Consider the following 19,999-nt stretch of genomic DNA (forward strand, 5'->3'; position numbering starts at 1 on the left):
CCTTGCACATTTTCCTGTTCTACCATCTCCTGTCTGGAAAAGATAAGAACTGCACTGGTGTTCAATGAGCAAACCAAGCAGAAGGATCTTAGCTCCAGACCCCCAAAACAATCTTCTGGATGGGTTCAACCTACAGACCTACTGTGAAGAGGTCTACAAGAAGAATAAAGGCATGGTCATATTGCCTACCTGGTTTCTATATTTCCCAGTCACTGAATTCTGTCAAGGTACCTGGAAACTGGAAAAAGGGTCGAACTCTCCTCATGGATTTTCAAGACAGAGATTTACAGAAAAATGGTCCTTTAAGAACACAGAGTTTATTTTTGTGAAGTTTAGGAAATGAACACACACTTAATTGCAGTGAATGCTGTTTTCTTCATTTTAACAGTACCAACTGATAAGCATGATGGGCTCACTTTGATGCAGCTCTGGGCTGGGGTTCTGATTCACCAGTGGCTGAAAGCCAGCCCCACTCCCTTTCCCAGTGAAAGCTACTCTTGCTTTAAAGGCTGAAAACATGGGGTGATCCTCCCTTGGGAGGAAAACAGTGAATTTAAGGACCATCCGATTTCACCTCCCTTAAAACCCCAGCAGCCTGACACTGTCAACTATGAACATGAGTGTGTACCCAGTAGAGGGAAATCTTACAGACTGGGTATCTTCTAATATTCTTTCAGGTTTGGCATCAAGTTCAGTAGGTTCATGGCTGAACCATCCAGTCCTCAGTGCACCACAGAGATGTCCTCTCCTTTATTAGAGCAATCCTATAGATGTGCTGAGTTTTACAGCATTCTTGCCTGCCCACAGCAAAGAGAGAAACTGAACACAGCCCCTGTGGGTTCATTCTCAATTTCATATTTCAGTCAGATCTTTTACTGGGAATTATACAGCATTTTACTGACAGGACTGTGTAAACAGTTTAATCCCCTGCAGAACATAATCAGGCTTTCCCTTGTATTTTTTATGGAATTAATAAACTGATTTGAGTTTTGTCTGGGCTTTCATTTCTCGGGTTTTTTTAATTGATAAATGTAGGAGCTGGAAGCATCTTACCTGGATTTATCTCCTGGCAGCTAGAGGACTGTCATGGTTAGAAAAAAACTTGAAGTGGTATGTGGGAAACACCCAGGTAATTTTGCTGTAGATCTGCAAGTTTATGAAGTAGAAAAGGGTTTAATTATGACAGTTAAATAGTTATAAATATCACAGCCAAAAAAAGGAGACAAAATGTTCCTACTCGCATACAATTTCTTGCTTTACTTTAAAAAAAATCTTTGTAAGTAGGCTTTTCCTGGTAAAAATGTATTTGGGAGAATTTTGGACATATCAGGATCATGCACAGTAAAAACCATAAAATCTGCCAGATCATCTGTAGGACACTGTAAGGTGCATATTAGGCAGCAGGAAAAGCCAGGTAGCTGGAAAGGGAAAGATACTATTCCAGTATGTGATGAATTTATGACAGAAGTCAGAAAGGAATGCCATATTTTGATTCAAAAGATAAATGCCAGGTTAGTTATTTCTTTTGCTGTTTCAACCATCTACTGCAACTGTTATCAGCCATAGCAGTTACAGGCTTATGAAAGACTTACTGTGCCTCAAAGAGATTATTGATAAAGATAACACACCTCAAAATAATGTTTTCCATTGACTCTCTTCCAGCTCAAATATTTGCTGCCAAGTCAGCTGAGGAAAGAGGAGTTGAACAGTTGCTCTGATTTCCTGCCAGCACCTCGGTGTCCTCAGCTGGGTGCTTGCTTTGGTGTCACTTCAAGGAGAAAGCCAGATGCACACAAGGAGGCCCAGCCCAGCAGCTATGGCTCAGCAGGAAAGACTGGAGATAACAAGTCCTGTCTGAGGTAAAACACTTACCTTCCCTTAGGTTATCAGCCCAAACCCTGAAGAGCTGTCCTACTGATGGAGCTGTCATGGGTTTGGTTGTCATGAGTTTACTTGCCTGGCTGCAGCCCACTACAAGAGTACCCTGAACACCTGGCACTAACCTTCCTCTCTCTTGGCACCCAGCTGTTTTCCAGAAGAGCTGTAGCCCTGCTGATGCCTGGATGAGTGCTCCACAGAGTCCAGCCCAGCTATCCTTTATTCCAGCACTGCCTAACTCAGCTCTGGTCTGACTATCACAAATGGAAAGCCAAGTGCAGTCAAGCTTCATCCTGTTGTAGCTGTGGATGCTGCCTTGTGCTTCCTGTAGACTTCTCCTGCTCCTTCACCAGAGGACAGGTTAACCCTACACACTGTCCCTTCTAGATTAGCCTTGTTGCTCTCTAGACCTGCTCCAGCTGAGCCTCAGCTCATTCCCTGAGCATTGTGTTTTCTGGCTGAGCCCCACTGCAGCAAAGCCACCCTCCAGGAACACCATTAACTCAGCTGCAGTCTGTCCTGTGCCTTGCAACCAGCAGTATCCAAACAGGAGCTCTCCTCCCATTTCTGCACAGCACAGCCAGGCTCACCTGTGTTCTCCTGCCAGCAGGTTTAAAGGGACCAGTCTCCATCTCACTCAAGGCATTTATGGAATAGCAGACCATGCTGTAAAACAGTTAAGTGCTGATTTTATTCCCAGTGAGAGCAATATGCTCAAATGCATCTCTCCAAAACTGGAGGAAAGAACAAATACCTTGTTAGTATCCATGAAAATTACAAACAATAACATATGACACAGAATACAAGATAAAATGTACATTCAAAAGAGCACTGCTGACTTGAACCCAGCATGAGACTTGGGGCAGCACAACCTAAGAAACCAGATCTGTGGGAGTCCCTAGGCCCAAAGTGACAGCTCAAATCTGCAAGTCCTTGACCAGTGCTCTGGACTGGACAGTAAGCACTCTGTAGCCTGAGATGTTAGAACAGCTTTAAATTAGAGAAAAAGCAGAAGGATTTTATGGCTCTCTTTCAATAATACTGATGGCAGGTCTGAAGCAGCATCAGGGAAGCTACCGATGATTCTTCACAAGGGGAAGGAAATGCCAGGATTTATCCAGCCTAGAACTGCACTTGACTTTGGGTGGTGCAACCTGGCATTTTTAAACACACTTTTGTTTTTTCAGACTAAGAACAGCCCTTTAAGTAATGTTTAGAGAGTTATGCTAAATTCAAATCTGTCTTGAAAGACTTGAATTTACTTAAATGACAGTAGTCTTTCAAAAAGGCTTGCATTTAATTTTCCACCAGCATTAACTGAAGGCTATCATGGGATGGGGAACTGGAAGAGAATGGCACTTCAGTAATAAATCATTGAGCAGCTAAAAAGCAGCAAATGCTTCCAGACTTATACAAGATATTCATGCTGAAAAACTGGGAAGTTAGCTCAGCATGGCTCATGCCAAACACACAACAGTGCCTTATTTCACAGCTGGTCAGACCAGTTTTTAAAATGCAAATTAAAGTCATGCTTTTCACCAAACTTCAGGAGGGGTCACACCTTCACCACTACACAGTGTCATTTCACTGGGAAGGTATGAGGACTACCCCTTGGAAACTGCAAGGGAAATTTTAATTGCACTTAAATTAGAGTCTGGCCCAGAAGAGGTCATGGATTTTTACTTTCTTTTTTTTTTAATAAAATAAAACTAGAACTTTGTCAAAGATCACCAGTATGTAGGTGTTGTCTAAAAAGCTGCTTGCAGGTGCAGCAGGCTATTTGTTTCATGATAGCTTTTGGAGCAAAACCAAAAGAAAAGAGTAATTTTTCTAGAAATCAGTTTTTTCTTTCTTCTCCACAAATACTTAGGTTTTGTTTGGACTTAAGGGAACTGGAAGAGATTTGGATTTTCATGGGGAATACAGTTCACATTTTCATGTGAGCAGAACATATCATTGACAGAAATGGCTGAACAGTCCCCACCACATCACAGGCCTTCATCACAGGCCTTCATAACATGACTGCACCTCCACTCCTATCAAACACTGATGCACAAATGCTCACACCCAGTGTTTCCAGCAGTGTTTCCAGTTTCAGGAAGTTATAAATAAATACATGTAACATGAGTATTAACTCACCAAACATTACTTAAGCCACTACTCAGCTGACAGACAAACACTTCAGTCTCTAAATTTCTCCACATTTCTGAAAGCTAAAGCTGAAGGTCACAAAGTGGAAGTAGAAAAAGGGTTCATAAATGCACTCTAAACTTCCTGGGATTGGCAGAAGTGGCATGTGAGTACAGACCCAAGAGAATCAATGCCCAGCTCCTCAGGAAGATTCAGGCCCTTGAGGAGGGAGCAGTCCCCAGGCACCATCACTCTGGGTACACAGAGGGGTCCCACACACCCCCCATTTTTCTCTGCTAGGTGCTAATCACAGCTATTGCAGAGTCCTCAGTGCTGCTCTCCTGCTCCAGGCCCAGCCGGCGGATGGACTCGCTGTATTTCTGCCGCCCCAGCTCAACGATGGCTTCCACCTCATCAGCAATGTCCTGGCGGCCACTCTCTTTCAGGGCTCTGATCAGCTTGCTCACACAGTCAGGATCCTCTGAGTTCTGCTGAGCCCATGAGAAAAGCATGTCCAGGATCTGCTTATTGAGGTCCTCTCTGAAGAAAGGAGGAAAGCCAGCAGTAACCAACACGCTCTCCTGAGCAGCAAACCAAAGAGACCTTACCTAAGTGCCAGCCATGGCTGGAGCCTTAAAGAGGCCATCCAGACACACAAAGCACTCACTGGGCCTGCCTCTTTCCTACCCAGCATACAGGAATTGCAGTTCCTGCATGGATGTTTCTCTGTATTTTCCTAACAGAAGTATCAAGTTAAGGCATTCTGCTTTGGAATATAATTTCCTCACAGGAACACTTGTTTGATTATAACAAGTCTAATTCTCTCCTACTGCCTTGTCTTTTTGGTCAGACTGCATGTCCCGTGATGTACCACAAGCTCTTTTTGATTAACAATGATATTCACTATTAAAGCCATAGATCATTTCTCTTTGTAAGAGATGGAGTCTGGCCAGGAATCTGATCATAGAACAGAATAGGAATGCAACTCAGCTGAACTACAAAGCTCATCAGGTTTGTTATTTCCCGATTTTGATTTTCAAACAAAAAAAATATTTTATAATGGTAAGAGAACATAATCAGTATCCCATGATAAAAGGCGTTCTTTTCAGAAGAATCATTAGTCAACCCATCTTTAATCCAGTGAAACAATTACAGTGGAAGAACTTTCAACCAGCCAAGCATTGATTTATACTATTATACTGCAGATAGATGGACAGACATATATAATGCATCACTGTTGGTTACTGTGTCCTATTCTCACCTGTTATTGTATCCTATGCGCTCAATCTGCTGGTAGGTCAGGCCCAGGTTGAGGCCGATGCTCTGCCAGTCAGCTCCCACACGCCTAGCAATGCTCAGCAGGTTTGCCTGTGTCAGGTAGCCAGTCTCAGCATTGCCCAGGTTCAAGGGAGGGAAGGAGAAGCCATACAGGGGACTGGGGTTCTCATCCCACCGGGGTTTCAGTTGCTGTGTCACAAAGAAGAGAGAGAAAGAACATTCTTTCTTTTCATAGAAAAGTGTCCGGCCACTCAGTCTCCACAGTGAAATCTCCTTCCATCTACTGGGAGAAAGGAAGTACTTGGTGTCACTTCAAGGAGAAAGCCTGGGCTGAAGGGTCAGGCTGCAAGAAGGAAGAAGGACTTACACTGGCAGTGACCAGCAATGTTCACTGCCTCAGGAAAATATCAAATTGTAATGCTCACGGTCATAGCTCACCTCAGAAATTTCCTTTCCTGCATTTACAGAGCAGTTTAAAATAAGCCACATCCCTGGAGCATATTTGCCTCAGCAGTAAGAGAGCACTTAGTGCAGGTTTGTAGTTGAGGTTGCATGTGTCAGAAAGGGATGTGAGATCATCACACGTGATTGGAAGGGAAGTATTCAGCCTACCGAGGTATTTATTGTTTTAGGCTTCTCAAATGTCACTTAAAGCAAAAGTTGCATTTCTCACTGTAACCTCCAACCCAGCATTTAAAACTCACTGCAGAATACCTGCACTCATTGTCTATGTTCAAATCCAGCATAACAACCTCATCCTATTCCTTTCTTTTCTCCTGCTGCATGAGCTGTGTGACTAAGAAATTTATAAACAAAACAGACACTTCCCTTAATTACAACAAGCTTCCTTGCGTACTACATTCTCATTTATTCAAAGGATCCACCCTCTGTGACTCTCTGACCACCCACCCAACAAGCCTGTGCTTGACAGGCAAGATGAGCAGGAGAGGTGGAGACCACTCCCATCTTTTCATGTTCTTGTTTCAGAAGAGCTTGCTCACAGGGAGTGCAAAATCTCCACCATGACACGGCTGAGCAGCTATTCCATGTGCTCATTCATTGCATGCCTTCTCATAGAGGAAACAAAATCAGCTGAGCAGAAATGCCATGCTCTTACCCCATCTAGATTAATTTTTCTGTAGTAGACAACTTACAGGTAGTTTGATGGGCAGAGTAGCAAGCCAGAGGGAGTCTGGACCTTTTCTCCTCCTGCTGGCATCTTCAGGGATGCTGTCTGGAACTGCTCCTCGGTAGAAAGAGACCTTTGCAAAGAGAAAGATTGCAGTGAGGCTCTGATCCAAGCAAGTAGCACAGCCTACTGGCACCATGTCTTTTCCATTTGGGAAAGAATGAATTCAGCATTCTCATCTATCCTCAGCCCACAAAATGGCCTCTCAATTATGTGTAATTGGGAGGAGCACTGAGGTTCTGCCATAAAGGCTGGACTTTCTGCCAGCACCTCAAGAATTAATGGCAGGAATGTAAGTCAGACAGTTAAGTGATGAGTGATCCTTTGAGATTACACTTCTTGACTGTTCAGAGTTTAGTCAGTGAAATGCAAAGCCAGAGAAAGAGGGTAGGAAAAGAGTCCTGCCCAGCACTCAGAGGTTATTATAATGAGTATTGTAAAAGCAATGGTGAAGGAGGAAACAAGAAGTCAGTGTAGCTGGTTGTTCACCTGGCCTTTTACAGCTTGGTCTTTTCTGTCCACAGGGGAGGTCACATAGATTTCCTTCATGTTCTTCAAGTGAGAGTAAAAAATAAATGAGAGACGTCCATCCACGCAGTCAGGGCGATCTGTGCAGAAAAGCAGGAAGCATTCAACTTGTGGAGAAAAGCGTGCAGAAGAAGATCAGTCATAAAAATAAACCCACCTGGCTATTGCCCTCTGCAGGTTTACAAGAGCATGAGAAGAAATGAAAGTCTGCAAACAGCACTTTCATAAGGAAAAGTAGACAGAAAAGTTATGTGACCAGAGAATGTGACAAGTTCAATGTCCAGGGGCTGGCTGCTGTGAGTAGTGGGGAAGCTGAAGGCAGAGAGGAATGCCATGGAGGAGTACAACCCACAGCAGAAACATGTCTAGGGCCAGAGCAGGACAAGAGGGAGTGCAGAAGGGAGCGTATGTGGCCCGAAGTTTAGAGTCCAGCTAGCTGAGGGCGAAAGGCCGACGCCCCTCTGCAATTCCTGGCCAGCACCCTTCGGAGCCTGATGGCCTCGGGCTGTGCTGGCTGCGGACTGGCGTACCTCGCTGGTATATGAGAGGAACGGAACTGACCATTTCCCGGGGGTTAAACATCGGTTTATTGACGGTGATGCCGCATCCAAACACCGGGAAACCATCCGGGAAAAAGTTTCTTCTTCATAGGGGGTGAAAACAGGATTATAAAGCAAGGGGGTGGGTACAGACAGAGCCAATCAGGAAAGGTGAGGGGATGAACTTCACAGAACTGACACTCCATGGAGACCAATAATCAAAAGGTAAAGGAGGTGTCCTGGGGCCCCAGCCAACCACCATCTCTAGAGAGGAGAAGGTTCTCGAAACCTGGGAGGAGGAAGGGAGTGATTGACTGGACAGGGAGGAAACAACTTTCACTTATAAGGGAAACCAAGGGGAGAAGCAATTACATATCGGCAACTATGAATAGCAGCTGCTATAGCAACTTAGCTGACAGGCTAGCACTGGCGGGAAAAACTGGGGGAACGAAACCATTTTACACATAATAGGGGAGAACAATACATAAATTGGGGGAATAACACAAGAAACTTAGCAACACACTACCACAAGGGAGGGAGAGAGGTAGGAGCAGAACAAGCCCAGTACTGCCATACCCATATCAATGCTGATGCCTCGCTCAAAAGCTGCAAAAAATTGCTCTCCCTCAAACATGTCCACCATGTCGGATGGCTCAGGTCCTCGATAGCGGTCCTGCAGCTTCTTCAGCACTGGATCAACCTGACAAGGACAACAGTGTTTGGTCAGAAGCACATCTGTCCCTCAACCCATGTTGCTATACCCATGATCTTCTTCTCACCTTCAACAGGGAAGACTAATTTACATGAAAAGGATGTAAATAAATGAACAAAGACACATTAAAAAGGCATTTCAGCACTGTCTCTGTCTTTTTAACATGTCTTTTTAACTTCAAAGGCAAGGAGGGATTTACTTGCTACCATATCCCACTCACTATTCAAATACCTTTTCTCTGCAAAAAGCCACATGCTACAACAACACACAGCTGAGGACACCAGAAAGCTCATTTTGGCTTTGTAGCCTGTGATCACAGTGGCAGTGCAAGAGTTGGGTTAGATTCTTCTATTTGTAACAGTAAACTTCTCTCACTCCATGACCATTTCCAGCAGGATTACAGACACACCCAAACAACCATCTCACACTGAGTGTCATTGATGCCTCATCTGGAGACAGTTTTAGCCCACAACCCAATAGAAAAAATCCTTGCAGATGTTTGTGTCCACAGGTCACTTCAATACAGGAGCACAGGTAAAGAGAAGGAGGAACTGGAGCAGAGAATTATGCAGAGCTGGATATGCAGCCCAATAGTGGCAGTCTGATAAAATAACCCTCAACTCACCAAGCTGCACTGCCTGCCAAGAGACACGTTCTCCACAGCTGCACACTCATGCTCACACTAATCTGAAACAACACTGCTAAGGGCTGATACCCCTAGGAAGAGGCAGCAGAAGAGAATGTGTGAGCACTTCCCATCTCCTTCTTGACAAAATCAGCAAGATTAGCTCACACTCATTGCATTAACTAACCTGATGTTGCATCAAAGCAGACTAAGGGGTGCTCATATGTTCTGTTCCCATGCTTGAACTGAGAACAGCAAGGAACATAAGGAAAATTTTCATTTCTAACAACTCCAGCTGAAAACAAAGCAGTGCTGCTGCCCACACCACTAGCCCATGTCAGACAAGTGATGTATAAACTTTGACTTAAATTAAAGCAACATGTTTTACCTCATGTTTGCTGGATTATAATAGCATGTACATAGCCAGTAACTGTGGTTCAGCTGATTTTAGCAGTCCTGCAAACCTCAGGGTTTGCAGGGGAGGAAATCAGTGCATGGCATTTGCCACTGGATAGAATGAGTTTTTTTCTTTGCCCTGTGAGTCAGTATCACACCACCAACAGTGTGGTGACACTGCTGGTCACTGTTTGGTGCACTGCTGCCTTTGCATCCTACAAAAGGAAGCCTGGGAAGCTCAGGAGCAAGGCAGTGCAACCCAGATCAGACCTTGTGCTTAGGGACACACTGTAGCAGGACTTGCTCGGGATCCCTCTTCCTCTGCAGCGCAATGAAGTTCACCTGGTACAGACGCAGCCGCTCGTAGACCTTCTTGGCAATGCCTCCAATGTAGGTCTTGGTGGTGTACCACAGCCAGTACCTGGAGACAAGGAATTTAAAAAAATGAGGGACCCTATCCAGAGAAAGGTGCCAGTGTCACACCCACATGATTGGAAAGAATGACAGGTAGAGACAAAGTGCTACACCGGGCCTGACTTGTAAAAGGAACAGGGAACAGATAGAGTGAATGTCACGGCCTCTGGTCAGAGTGTTGGAAAAGCAAGGCAGATGACCATCCCATCTTTTCCTCAGGACTAATCTTGCACTTACCAGGAGAAGTGAGTGACTTCAAACACTGCATAAAGATGGGTAAATTCCAGCACCACCTCACTGGTGATGTCATTCCAGGTTTGGCCCTTCGGGTCACCATGGAGTACATGCAGCCTTGACCGATCCAAATTCAGCCCTAAAGACACCAAAGATCATGAGATGCTATATGCAGCAGAAACCTTTATTCATGGCTTTACAAACCCAGCCACAGGTTTGGGTGATTTACTTTTTAAAGACACCAAGGAAGGGCTCACAGCCTTCTCTTCAGCAAAGAAAAGCAGCAATAAAAGGACCAGGCTATCCCATATTCTGGCAAAATATGCAGAGCTAAAATGATAGTGTGCTCATTCCCACCAACAGATTCATTAGACAATTCTCATCACTAAAATCTAGAGTTATTAATTAAGTTCTATCTCTTTCTAATGTACATCTCACACACTTTTCAATCCTGATGCACTTCAGGCGTACAAATACCAGGTAGTGTTATAATGAAGGCCATGTATTTCTTTACAAGAAAACCAGGAGAGGTCAAAGAAAATAGGAGTAAGGACACTCAGGGTACTCAGCAAACAGAGGAATCCTTGGCATGACTGAGGCTGTTTTTAGCAGTTGTCAGAGTGGGATGTGGCTCAGCATACAATCATATATTTCTAAATGCAGTGGCTCAGCACCTGATTCATATGCAAGGAAAAGATAAGGCAGACACCTGGAGGCAGCATGTTCATTTCTTGCTTCAAGCTATTCCCAGTCATGAATCAAAGCTCTTTTACAATGCATCTCCTCAGTGGGCAGGAGTGCCTCTCCAATCCACCACAGTTAAAATACACATGTGGTTTGCCAGAGAAATCCTTTTGCCAAGCCCATTCTCCCAGCTTGTCTGCTCTGTGAACCCCAGCCCTGATCTGATGGACCTGAACTACCTTCAGCTCGCACCGCTCTGCACCACCACGCAGTCAGCGGACACACCTTGCTGTTCCTGCAGGAAAAGCAGCAAGCTTTATTAACAACAGCAGAGGGAAATAAAATTCTTTCTTGCCCTTTGTGGTTTTCCAAACATGGCATTTCCCTTTGTCAATTTTGGGAATAAGCTGACCTGTGACCCCGGGTGGAAGAGGCAGCTGAATTCTCACTGGCTTGAGAAAATCCATTGTGGAGTCCTGGGAGAGGTAGAGCAGGGGACTGGCTCTGCACTCTGCATGGGCTGTGATTTCCTCTATCTCTTCTGCAGAGACTGGCAGCACCTGGATGTGCAGACAGCACAGGGAGCAGAGCAGTCAGGCACCAAATTCCCACACTGCTCACTCAGTCCCTCCAGCATCCAGCAGGCAAATGCTGCTCTTGCTGCAGGGCCCATTGAGAAATAAAGCACAGTGAACTTCAGCTGAAGTTTGGCAACCTGTCTGGCTGGGATATACTTAAAGTGTTACAAGAGCATCTAGCAGCTCCACAGAACAATTAATTTAAGTGGGTGATTTTAGAATAAGGTCCACATTAGATTCCCCCGCCACCCCCAGTTCTCACTGAGCTGTTCTTTTAGAGTCAGTTTTGCAAGAGAAAAAGAGGCAAAATCTTTTTGTGTTCCCCTCATAGCAGCTATGCAGTGGTCTGCTGAAGATTCCTTTCCCACACAGGACAGCACAGAGCAAGGCCCATGTTGCATGGAGGTGAAGAGAGAAGGTGATCTGAGATGGGTCAGCCCATGAAGCAACCACATCTAGACATAAATTATCCTGGGGCAGACATCTCTGCTCGGTTCTGTACTGAACATGAGGAAACAGCTGCACCAGAGCTCACCAAAAAGCATGCATACCTGCAGCTTGACATTACGAGGCTCTTGGGTGACTCCAGGAGGAAAGATCACTTTGATGTTTGGATCCACACTGGAAAAGAGCAGTGTCCCCTCTGCTGGCACTTTGCATTCATTTTGGACAAGTCGAGACACAACAAGGAACCAAGAGAAGTGAAGGACACAACAGTGGGCCACACACTTCTGTGACAGAGGACAAAGAAGAAAACATATAGGTATATAACTTAATACAATAAAGGCAGGAAAATGAGCACCAGCAAAGCAGAAGTACTAAATCAGGGATGAAACATGGCAGGATGAAACTCATCAACTCTCTCCATGAGAGAGGAAACCTGGAGCTGAAATCCACTAAATTTTATTGCAGCTGGTCAAAACACAGCTCATGAGATGTTTCAAATAGATTCCCCCTTGGCTGGGCACAATCAAAGAGGGGAACTAAGTGTGTCACTGGTAATTTCAATCTGCTCACCTTTGATTTTCTCTTCTGCTTCACTCTCGTTTTCAGATCATTCCAGCTCTGCCCACTGAAGGTCCGAACTACCACCTCATGCTGGTGAGGGGTTTGAGGTGAGATAAATGGCATCCAGATCTGCACCTCCTGGCAAAAAAGCATTGCTGTGAGAGACACCAACTGAAAGGATAAAACCAAGGCCAGCTCTGCTCTGTGGCTTCCTATGCAGATGAGGGAGGGCAGAGCATGGCCTGTGTGCAGGAAATCAAAGAAACTGCTCTGCCCTGTGATCTCCAGGGAGGCGACAGGAAATGTCAGGTCTGCTATGGGCTTTAATGGTAGGAAAGGTTCAGCAGCTTCTGAGCAAAAAGGGCAAAGCAACCTTTGCAGTGAGCTGCTGTCAGCCATGATGGGGCTGGCAGGTGGTGTGACTACTCCCCAGCTTGAATGCAAGCCACACAATCAGACTCTTAGAGAAGGATGCAAACCATTCTCCTTCCAGACTAAGGCCAGATGCTGGACTTATCCTCTGGTAGAGCAGGGGGGTTGTGAATGAGAAAGGTTATAGCTCAGCTCAATCAGGAGCAATGGGCAAGGCAAAGGTGCCAGATCAGCACAGTATCACAGAAGCTGGTTGTCTCCTTTCTCTCTGCAGCAGGGCTTCTTTGAGAGAGCATTCTGCAGCTACTGAAAGGCACCAGGGATGGGGGTAACTGTCTCACAGGTCCCAAAAGGCACTCTCAGAAAACTCTACCGAGCTACTGCAAAGGCAGATTCATCAGGAGGTGACCTGGGGGTACCCTCACCTGCTGGAATTGGATGCCATGAGGCTGCAGCTCCAGGACTCTACTCAGCAGGACATCGTGGTGTCTCAGCTTCACCCACTGCGGATCCGGCGTGAGGGATCGGAAGTGGATCCGCAGAGGAGCAGAGGCAGCCCCCGGAGGAAAGTAGAAACGAATGCCACAGGCCAGGACCACTCTGCAGCCTTCAGAGGTGACAGTAAAGCTTCCAGAAGACATGCATGAATTAATGACATTGTGCAATGACTTCAGCCCTCCAAAAATCGACAGAATAATCTCATACTTGTGTTTTACTGGCCTACTGAGGAATGCTATACATTCCTGCAATACCCACCATGCACCTTGTCTGTAATGTAAGTTCTTAATAACAGAGGCTTACCTGCCCTCTCCTGATGCAAGGAAGAGTCTTTTTAGCCTTCTGGTACTGGATTTATCTGTGGCAATAAGAAGATTTAGGTAGGAGAAGGAGACAGAGGTTACTTAAACCACGGTAGACAAAGAAAGGCTGAACAGTTTTGGCTTAATCCTAATCTGACAGAAGTCATTAATGGAATCCTGGTCACACTGCAGTGGGCCCCAGAAAACACTGCAGCAAGAGGATGGCATGTGGCCTCGAGGTCCCAGGACATACTGAAAATGCTAGCTCTCCCCCAGGGAAACTCAGAAGCAGAGGGAATTTGAAAATATTTCAGTTTCCCTCTGCAGCTCTCGGGGCCATGTTTGATTGCCTGGGAACACCCCAGGAATCAGTGCTTGCTCTTGTGAACATGAGCACCACTGGAAAAGCCTGCTCAGATTCCTGCTCATTCCATCACCTTCCTCTTAAGATTAAGAGCTGCTCCTCTGCAGCCTGTGAACATCAGGAAAGCAGGAGGTAACTGCACAGCAGAATGACCCCTTGCTATTCTCTGAGGTTATAGCATGAGCCACCACAGCCTTAGGGCCATGCAGCAAGTCCAGGAACTGGTGCTTACCTCTGCTAAAAAGGCTGGACCTCTTTAGGGACCTCTCCTGATCTGTTTCCTGTCAGTCCCATTTTCACTTCCACTGTAAAACCCTACTAAGAAGCCCGATTCCAGGGACCACTGAGCCCTTCAGACCGGGATTGGCCTCACAAAAACATAACTAATACTGTCTGTATCCTTACAACTTAATAATTATTCCAGAGAAAGAAATGCTGATCTGATTCCCCCCTGCTTGCCTTCTCTAATCCAAACCCATCTACACCATGCTGGGCTGAGTGAGGGAACAGCTGGGCAGAACACACAGCAGCAGAAGCCCTGCAATTACCAGCCTGCGGGGACGGTTCCGTTTCTCCCAAGGGATTGCCGCGGACGTGCACGAACGGCAAGGCCTGGATCTCAGCAGGGATGGCACGCAGGCAGTTGTTCTGCAGATCAAGTCTGGACAAGTTGGGCAGGCTGGCAAGAGAGGCAGGGACTGTCACCAGGAGATTGCTGTGCAGATGCAGCCGACGCAGAGACTTCAAATTGGCTGCAGGTTGGAACAAGAAATGACCCCCCATCCGTGCTGTTAATTGAACTGCATATCAGCTCGAACCCTCCCTCTCTCCTCAGCCCATGTAAACACACACATAATGAGGGAAAAGCACAAAAGCTTAACATCCCTTTAGCTCACAAAATAAAGGAGTGCAAGGAATTAGCTGAGAGGCAACGCAGCCTCCTCTGTTCTCTCTTTTCAGCTACAAGACAGCTCTGTAACAGCATCAAAAACAACCTTGGTCACAATGTAATAGAGGACCCAGGAAGGTGGGCAGCCAAAGTCACAGCCCAGTTCTGTGGACTGGTCCACACTGAACAGTGTGATTTCAGGCCCAGATTCTCACCCCATCAAACCTCAGCTCTTCTGCCACCCAAAACCAGCCGGGGCAGATCCTCAGTCATTGTAAATTGTATTGAAATCTCAGCAGTGTCGCTGATTCACAGAAACAGAAAGGGTGGTCCAGAGTTGTTAATGCTCAAAGGCACTGACTGAACCAAGCATGATCCTTCTGGATACCCCTTCCATTTGGCTCCAATATAAAATGATTTATGCTAACAACTCTGGAGACAGAGACCAAGGGTGTCAGAGGTTGTACCAAAAGCTTGGCAAGCCCATGTCCTTCTCTTCCCCAGTGAAATACATACCTAGGGAGTCTGGGATGCTCAATAAGCAATTCCCAGAGAGATCCAGCTCTGTGCAGTTGTGCAGATTCCCAACTTCTTCAGGGAGCAATTCCAAAGCATTTTCTGAGAGATTCAGATCCTGCAGCACTGACAGCTCTCCAATGCTCTTAGGTAAGTCCTTCAGCTGATTTTTCATTGCAGAGAAGAAAGTCAGTTTGCTCAGAGAGCCAAAGTCCTCCGGAAGTGTCACCAGGCTGTTGTGGCTCACCATGAGCACACGGAGGCTGGGGAGGTGGAGAATGCAGCTTGGCAAGGTGGAGAGTCTATTGAAGCTGAGATCCAGGTGGGTGAGACACCTGAGGTTTCCAAAGTCTGGTGGCAAGCTTGTCAGGGAGCCATGCTGATAGGAACCAAACTCATCCCTAGCATGGCCACCTGGGTGGAGGGAAGTGGAAGAAGAGGTCAGTATGCTACCAGGAGAACCTCATGTGAGACTCAGCACAGAGATCCACAAGACTGAGAGTTACTGATAACAATGAGCAGCACAAATCACAAAGTATTTAGAGAGTTTTCTAATCCATGACTCAAGTTTCCTGGTCAGTGAAAAGGATGTAAGAAGTTTCTAGTTCATGACTCAAGTTTCCTGATCAGTGAAAGGGGTGTTAGAAATGTTATGACATCAGGAGATGCCGCAGTGAACCTGTACAGCTCTGCTAAACACGTCTGGAGTCAAGGCTCAGAGCGAGCCAGGCCACCCCACATACTTACCACACTTCAGCAGGGTGGCCCATACACCTCCAAGATCCCACTCTCCTTCCCCACTTCTTCCTCACTATCAGTGGCCAACACCACTTTATGGATCAAGGAAGTAGTCCTTGCCCTCAAGGATTTATCCATGCTGCTGAGAAGCAAACAGCCCTGAGGACTGAAATCTGCCCTTGCAAGACTGGAGGGCACACCTGAGGAAAGCGCAGTGAAAATGTGGGAGGGAAAGTAGATAATTCAGTATTTTGTGGGGCAGACAGCACAGAGAGGGAAGAATGAAAGTTCCATATCCCAGCTTGTGACACTCAAATTAGAGAAGGGCTGCACCCCTGGAAAATAACTTTAGTAAACAAAAGGAAACTTCCAAACTTTTCCACTTAATCATTGTTTCATACTGCTTCTCTACTGTTTTCTATTTATATCCATATACAGCAGAGGGCACCAAATTTTTTTTTTTTTTTTGCTGCATTATGGTACAAAATGAGAACAACCAACAGGCACGTTGCACTTTGTACATAACATTTTACTGAACTGCTTTATTGCACTTCAGGATTCTCAGGGTGTGTGTACATCTCACAAAACAAGACTGATAAAAGGTATTGCTGTTATTGCCACCTTACTAAAGGGAGGAAAGACAAATCAAATTATTCACATGAGAAATTTGTGACAGATATAGAAACAAACCCCAGACTTCTCAGTTTTCAGCTGGAATCCTGAATTCTGCCCCCAAACTCCCCCTTTTTGTTCTTATTTATTTTTAAAATTCTACCTCCCAAAGAGCAAATTATTCAGTCTGATACAGAAATTGTACAAATTGTATTGATATCCTACCACAATAAATAGATGAGACAGTCAAATCATGACCTAATATTTATAGCTCTAACAGTTATTACACTTTACCAAATTACCTGTAGGACATAACCTGTGTCCTACTTTAGATAAAATGTTGAACAGCCTCTTCTGGTCTGTCTTGAACTTTGCTAAACCTACAGTCAATGACAGTAAGCAAGGATTAAGCATGGATTGATTAAGACAGAAACATAACAAATACAGCTTATTATACTCTCAAAAATGAAATAGGGGCTGAACATTCACCAAAAGATTCAACAACTTTCAATCCCCCTCTTCTTGCATAACTCCAAAAATGCTCTTCTAGAGAATGGCTACAGAAAATGCTGCAGCATCAACACAACAAGACTCCAAAAACCCAGTCCCCAGGCGGCTGTAAAAAAAAAGGGAGGAAATAAGAGCCCAGAAGGTGCATCTTGTTGAAATCTGCATTTGGCTCTGAGCAAGGTTGAGCCAAAGCTGAGGTAAGGGGCACTGGAACAAAACACTTCCAAGGGCGGTTTGTCCTGCAGATATGGAAAAAAGGATTAACAAAAAATCTGAGCCTAGAAAAGCTGGATGGTGATGGGCCCCAGAATTTACCTTTAAGCACCAGGGATTTCAGGTGCTTCAGATGAGGAAGGCTGCCCAGGGCGGTGTCAAGGAGGCAATCGTTGCTGCTGAGCCGGAGGAACTCAACCTGGACCAGCTCTCCCTGTTGCTCCTCAAACAGCTGGAGGAAACGGCGGCAGCCGTCAGGATAAACATCCAGATTCAGTCTGTTGTCAGCAAGGCAGGAGCCAGCCAGGGCAGGAGCCCCCAAAGTCCCCTCCCCACACTCATCCCTGAGCCCCAGCAGCTCTGCCATCTTCTGCATCTCATCCACAGGGTCCAGACATGCTCTGACTTGCCAGGCAGGCAGGCACTGGCAGCACCACAAGGCAGCTGGGACAAGGGGACGAGGAAAGATGGCTCTGAAAAAGAACACAAGTTCACAATGAAGGCTCCTGCCCCAGTCCAGAGTGGCTGGAAACAGTTCATAATCACAGGAAGATGGCAGGAAAGATTACATGCATGTTACTGAAAGCTTTGGAGGCAACAAGCATAGAAATGCAGCATGACAGATGTTACAGAGCCTTCTCCTTCTAGAGAAAACCTCTGGATTTTTCCAGCCAACATCTCAGCAGGGAATGGAGCAATTATGCACCATCAGAATAAAGACCAATATTAACTTTAAAAGACATGAACATAAATGCCTATGCCTAATGCAGATTTCAAGGTGCCTTAGTAGGAAGCTTTACAAATAGAGAAGAAAACTGGGGCAGGGAGGGCTGAGCCAGAAGCAGAGCCCAGAGGTGACTAACAGACTGTGACAGGTCCAATCGAACCTGGTTGTGAAACACAGTGTCAGTGGGATAAAAGCAAGTGGACAAAGGACAGCAGGGAAAACGTGTCAGGGCCAGCGACAGGGTTGGAAAAGGCATATTGGTGGTGCAGGAGCAACACCTCCTGAGCTTGGCAATTAAACTAGCTCATGGTGTGAATATCAGGAGCTCTTTGTAAACCTTGCCATGGATCAAATTGGTAAATAGAAGTTTCCTTTGAGTGATGCAGAATTAGAACAAACTTGGCTCCAACATCCAAGGCCAGCAGATCAGAAACAAGATAACGCCCCAGCAACACCCTGAGGAGCAGTGCTTTTCCTGTTAGCCTGTGGGACACAGCAGCACTGATGTTCCCAAGGCACAGTGTGGGGAGGCACCATCCCCTGAAAGGGCAGAAATGTAAAGGCAAGAAAAGGAAGCAGAACCCAGAGACAGCTCGCAAATTGTGCTGCGTCCTTGTTGAACCCGGTTTGTGAAACTGAATGCCAATGGGATAAAAGTGAAACTACTGCTTTAGTATAAAGGTAAGCATTTCTTACAAAGACATGGTGCACAACATGTACACAGCCCCCTTACAGACATGTATGAAAAAAGTTCATCAGCCATAGCTTTGTAAAAGTGTCAGTGGTGAAGGAAACAGAGGGCAGCTCCAGAAGCCACAGAGGCAGCCTCAGGGCCAACAAACACAGGATAAATGTGGTGCCACAGACACTCTGAAACACAGCCCCACACATGGACACACAGCCCGCACAGGGACACACACAGAGCCCTTCACATGGACACACAGCCCCGTACATGGACACACACACAGCCCGGACATGGATACACACACAGCCCTTCACATGGACACACAGCCCCGTACATGGACACACACATCTGCACATGGACAAACACACAGTCCTGCACATGGATACACGCAGCCCCACACATGGACACACAGCCCCATACATGGACACACACACAGCCCTTCACATGGACACACACAGCCTCGCACATGGACACACACAGCCCTTCACATGGACGCACACCGGGCCGGGCTGCCCGCAGCTCCCCGTGCCCCGGCCCCGTCCCCAGGCGCGCTGCCCAGGCCCCGGCAGCAGCTGCAGCCGCGCCCGGTGCCCGGCCGAGCACGGCCCCGCTCGTCTCACCCCTCCGCACCGGCGCCGGGCGCTCGGCAGCCGGGGCTGGGCTGGGCTGGGCTCTGCCCGCCACTTCCTGAAAAGTTCTCGGGAGCTGCGCCGCGGTCCGGGGCGGGACGGGACGGGGGAGGTGCCAGAGGCAGCGGGACACGGGCCGGATGGCATGGGTAACAGTATCCAGGCGTCCTGCTGCCACAGCAAGGGCACGAAGGGAGATTTTCCCCACACGGCCACGGCCCTGGCACCGCAGCCGGTCCCGGTTCGGCTCCCCTGGGCTCCAAGGGAGCGGGAGGCACGGGCAGCTCCGGGTGCTGTGCCCATTCCATACAAATCCAGGGAGGGAAATGGAGCAGGGGCTGCGAGCCTAAGAGGGCGCAGGGCTGGGGCTGCCCTGAAGGGAGGTTTGTAGCCAGGTGGGGGTCAGCTTCTTCTCCCAAGCAACAAGTGACAGGACAAGAGGACATGCTCTCCAGCTGATGTCCAGGTTCAGGCTGGACGTCAGGAAGAATTGCTTCACAGAAAGGGTGGTCAGGCATTGGAATGAGATGCCCAGGGAAGTGGAGGAGTCACCGTCTCTGGAAGTGTTTAAGGAAAGACTGGACATGGCGCTCACTGTCATGGTCTAGTTGACAGGGTGGTGTTTGGTCATAGGTTGGATCAAAAGACTTCTGATGATCTCAGAAGTCTTTCCCAATTTACTGATTCTGGGACTCTGGATGCAAGCTGCACATGGCCCTGAGGGAAATTTTTCTTCCCACAGGTTGTAGAC

At 46.7% G+C, this 19,999-nt stretch overlaps 1 protein-coding gene across 4 annotated transcripts; it reads right to left on the minus strand.

The window, feature by feature from the left end:
• Nucleotides 1-2,550: 2,550 nt before the first annotated feature.
• On the minus strand, nt 2,551-19,380 carry PIDD1 (p53-induced death domain protein 1). Of its 4 annotated transcripts, none has more exons than XM_074543268.1 (16): nt 19,250-19,380; nt 17,310-17,680; nt 15,135-15,548; nt 14,278-14,481; nt 13,367-13,421; nt 12,991-13,192; nt 12,203-12,331; nt 11,737-11,916; nt 11,020-11,167; nt 9,927-10,062; nt 9,546-9,696; nt 8,119-8,242; nt 6,965-7,083; nt 6,441-6,548; nt 5,270-5,475; nt 2,551-4,548 (listed from the first exon to the last, which is right to left on the minus strand). In XM_074543268.1, the coding sequence occupies exons 2-16, from the start codon at nt 17,581-17,583 to the stop codon at nt 4,305-4,307; spliced, it is 2,694 nt and encodes an 897-aa protein (XP_074399369.1). In that variant the 5' UTR covers nt 17,584-17,680; nt 19,250-19,380; the 3' UTR covers nt 2,551-4,304. The 4 variants fall into 4 exon arrangements, with proteins under 4 accessions (XP_074399369.1, XP_005491660.1, XP_074399368.1 ...); XM_005491603.4 differs by having other exon boundaries at nt 19,240-19,361; XM_074543267.1 differs by having other exon boundaries at nt 19,118-19,347.
• Between the last annotated feature and the right edge of the window lie 619 nt (nt 19,381-19,999).

The sequence above is a fragment of the Zonotrichia albicollis genome, chromosome 6 (assembly GCF_047830755.1).
Source record: "Zonotrichia albicollis isolate bZonAlb1 chromosome 6, bZonAlb1.hap1, whole genome shotgun sequence".
NCBI classification, from domain to species: Eukaryota; Metazoa; Chordata; class Aves; order Passeriformes; family Passerellidae; genus Zonotrichia; species Zonotrichia albicollis.

Bases quoted from the DNA above. Each gene is read 5' to 3' on its own strand.
- PIDD1 (XM_074543268.1), bottom strand. From the start codon at position 17,583: ATGCAGAAGATGGCAGAGCTGCTGGGGCTCAGGGATGAGTGTGGGGAG. The intron at 13,193-13,366 runs GTAAGCCTCTGT...GTCTTCTGGAAG, and splicing joins CTTGCATCAGGAGAGGGCAG to CTTTACTGTCACCTCTGAAG. The intron at 12,332-12,990 runs GTGAGGGTACCC...CTTTTTTGCCAG, and splicing joins ATGGCATCCAATTCCAGCAG to GAGGTGCAGATCTGGATGCC.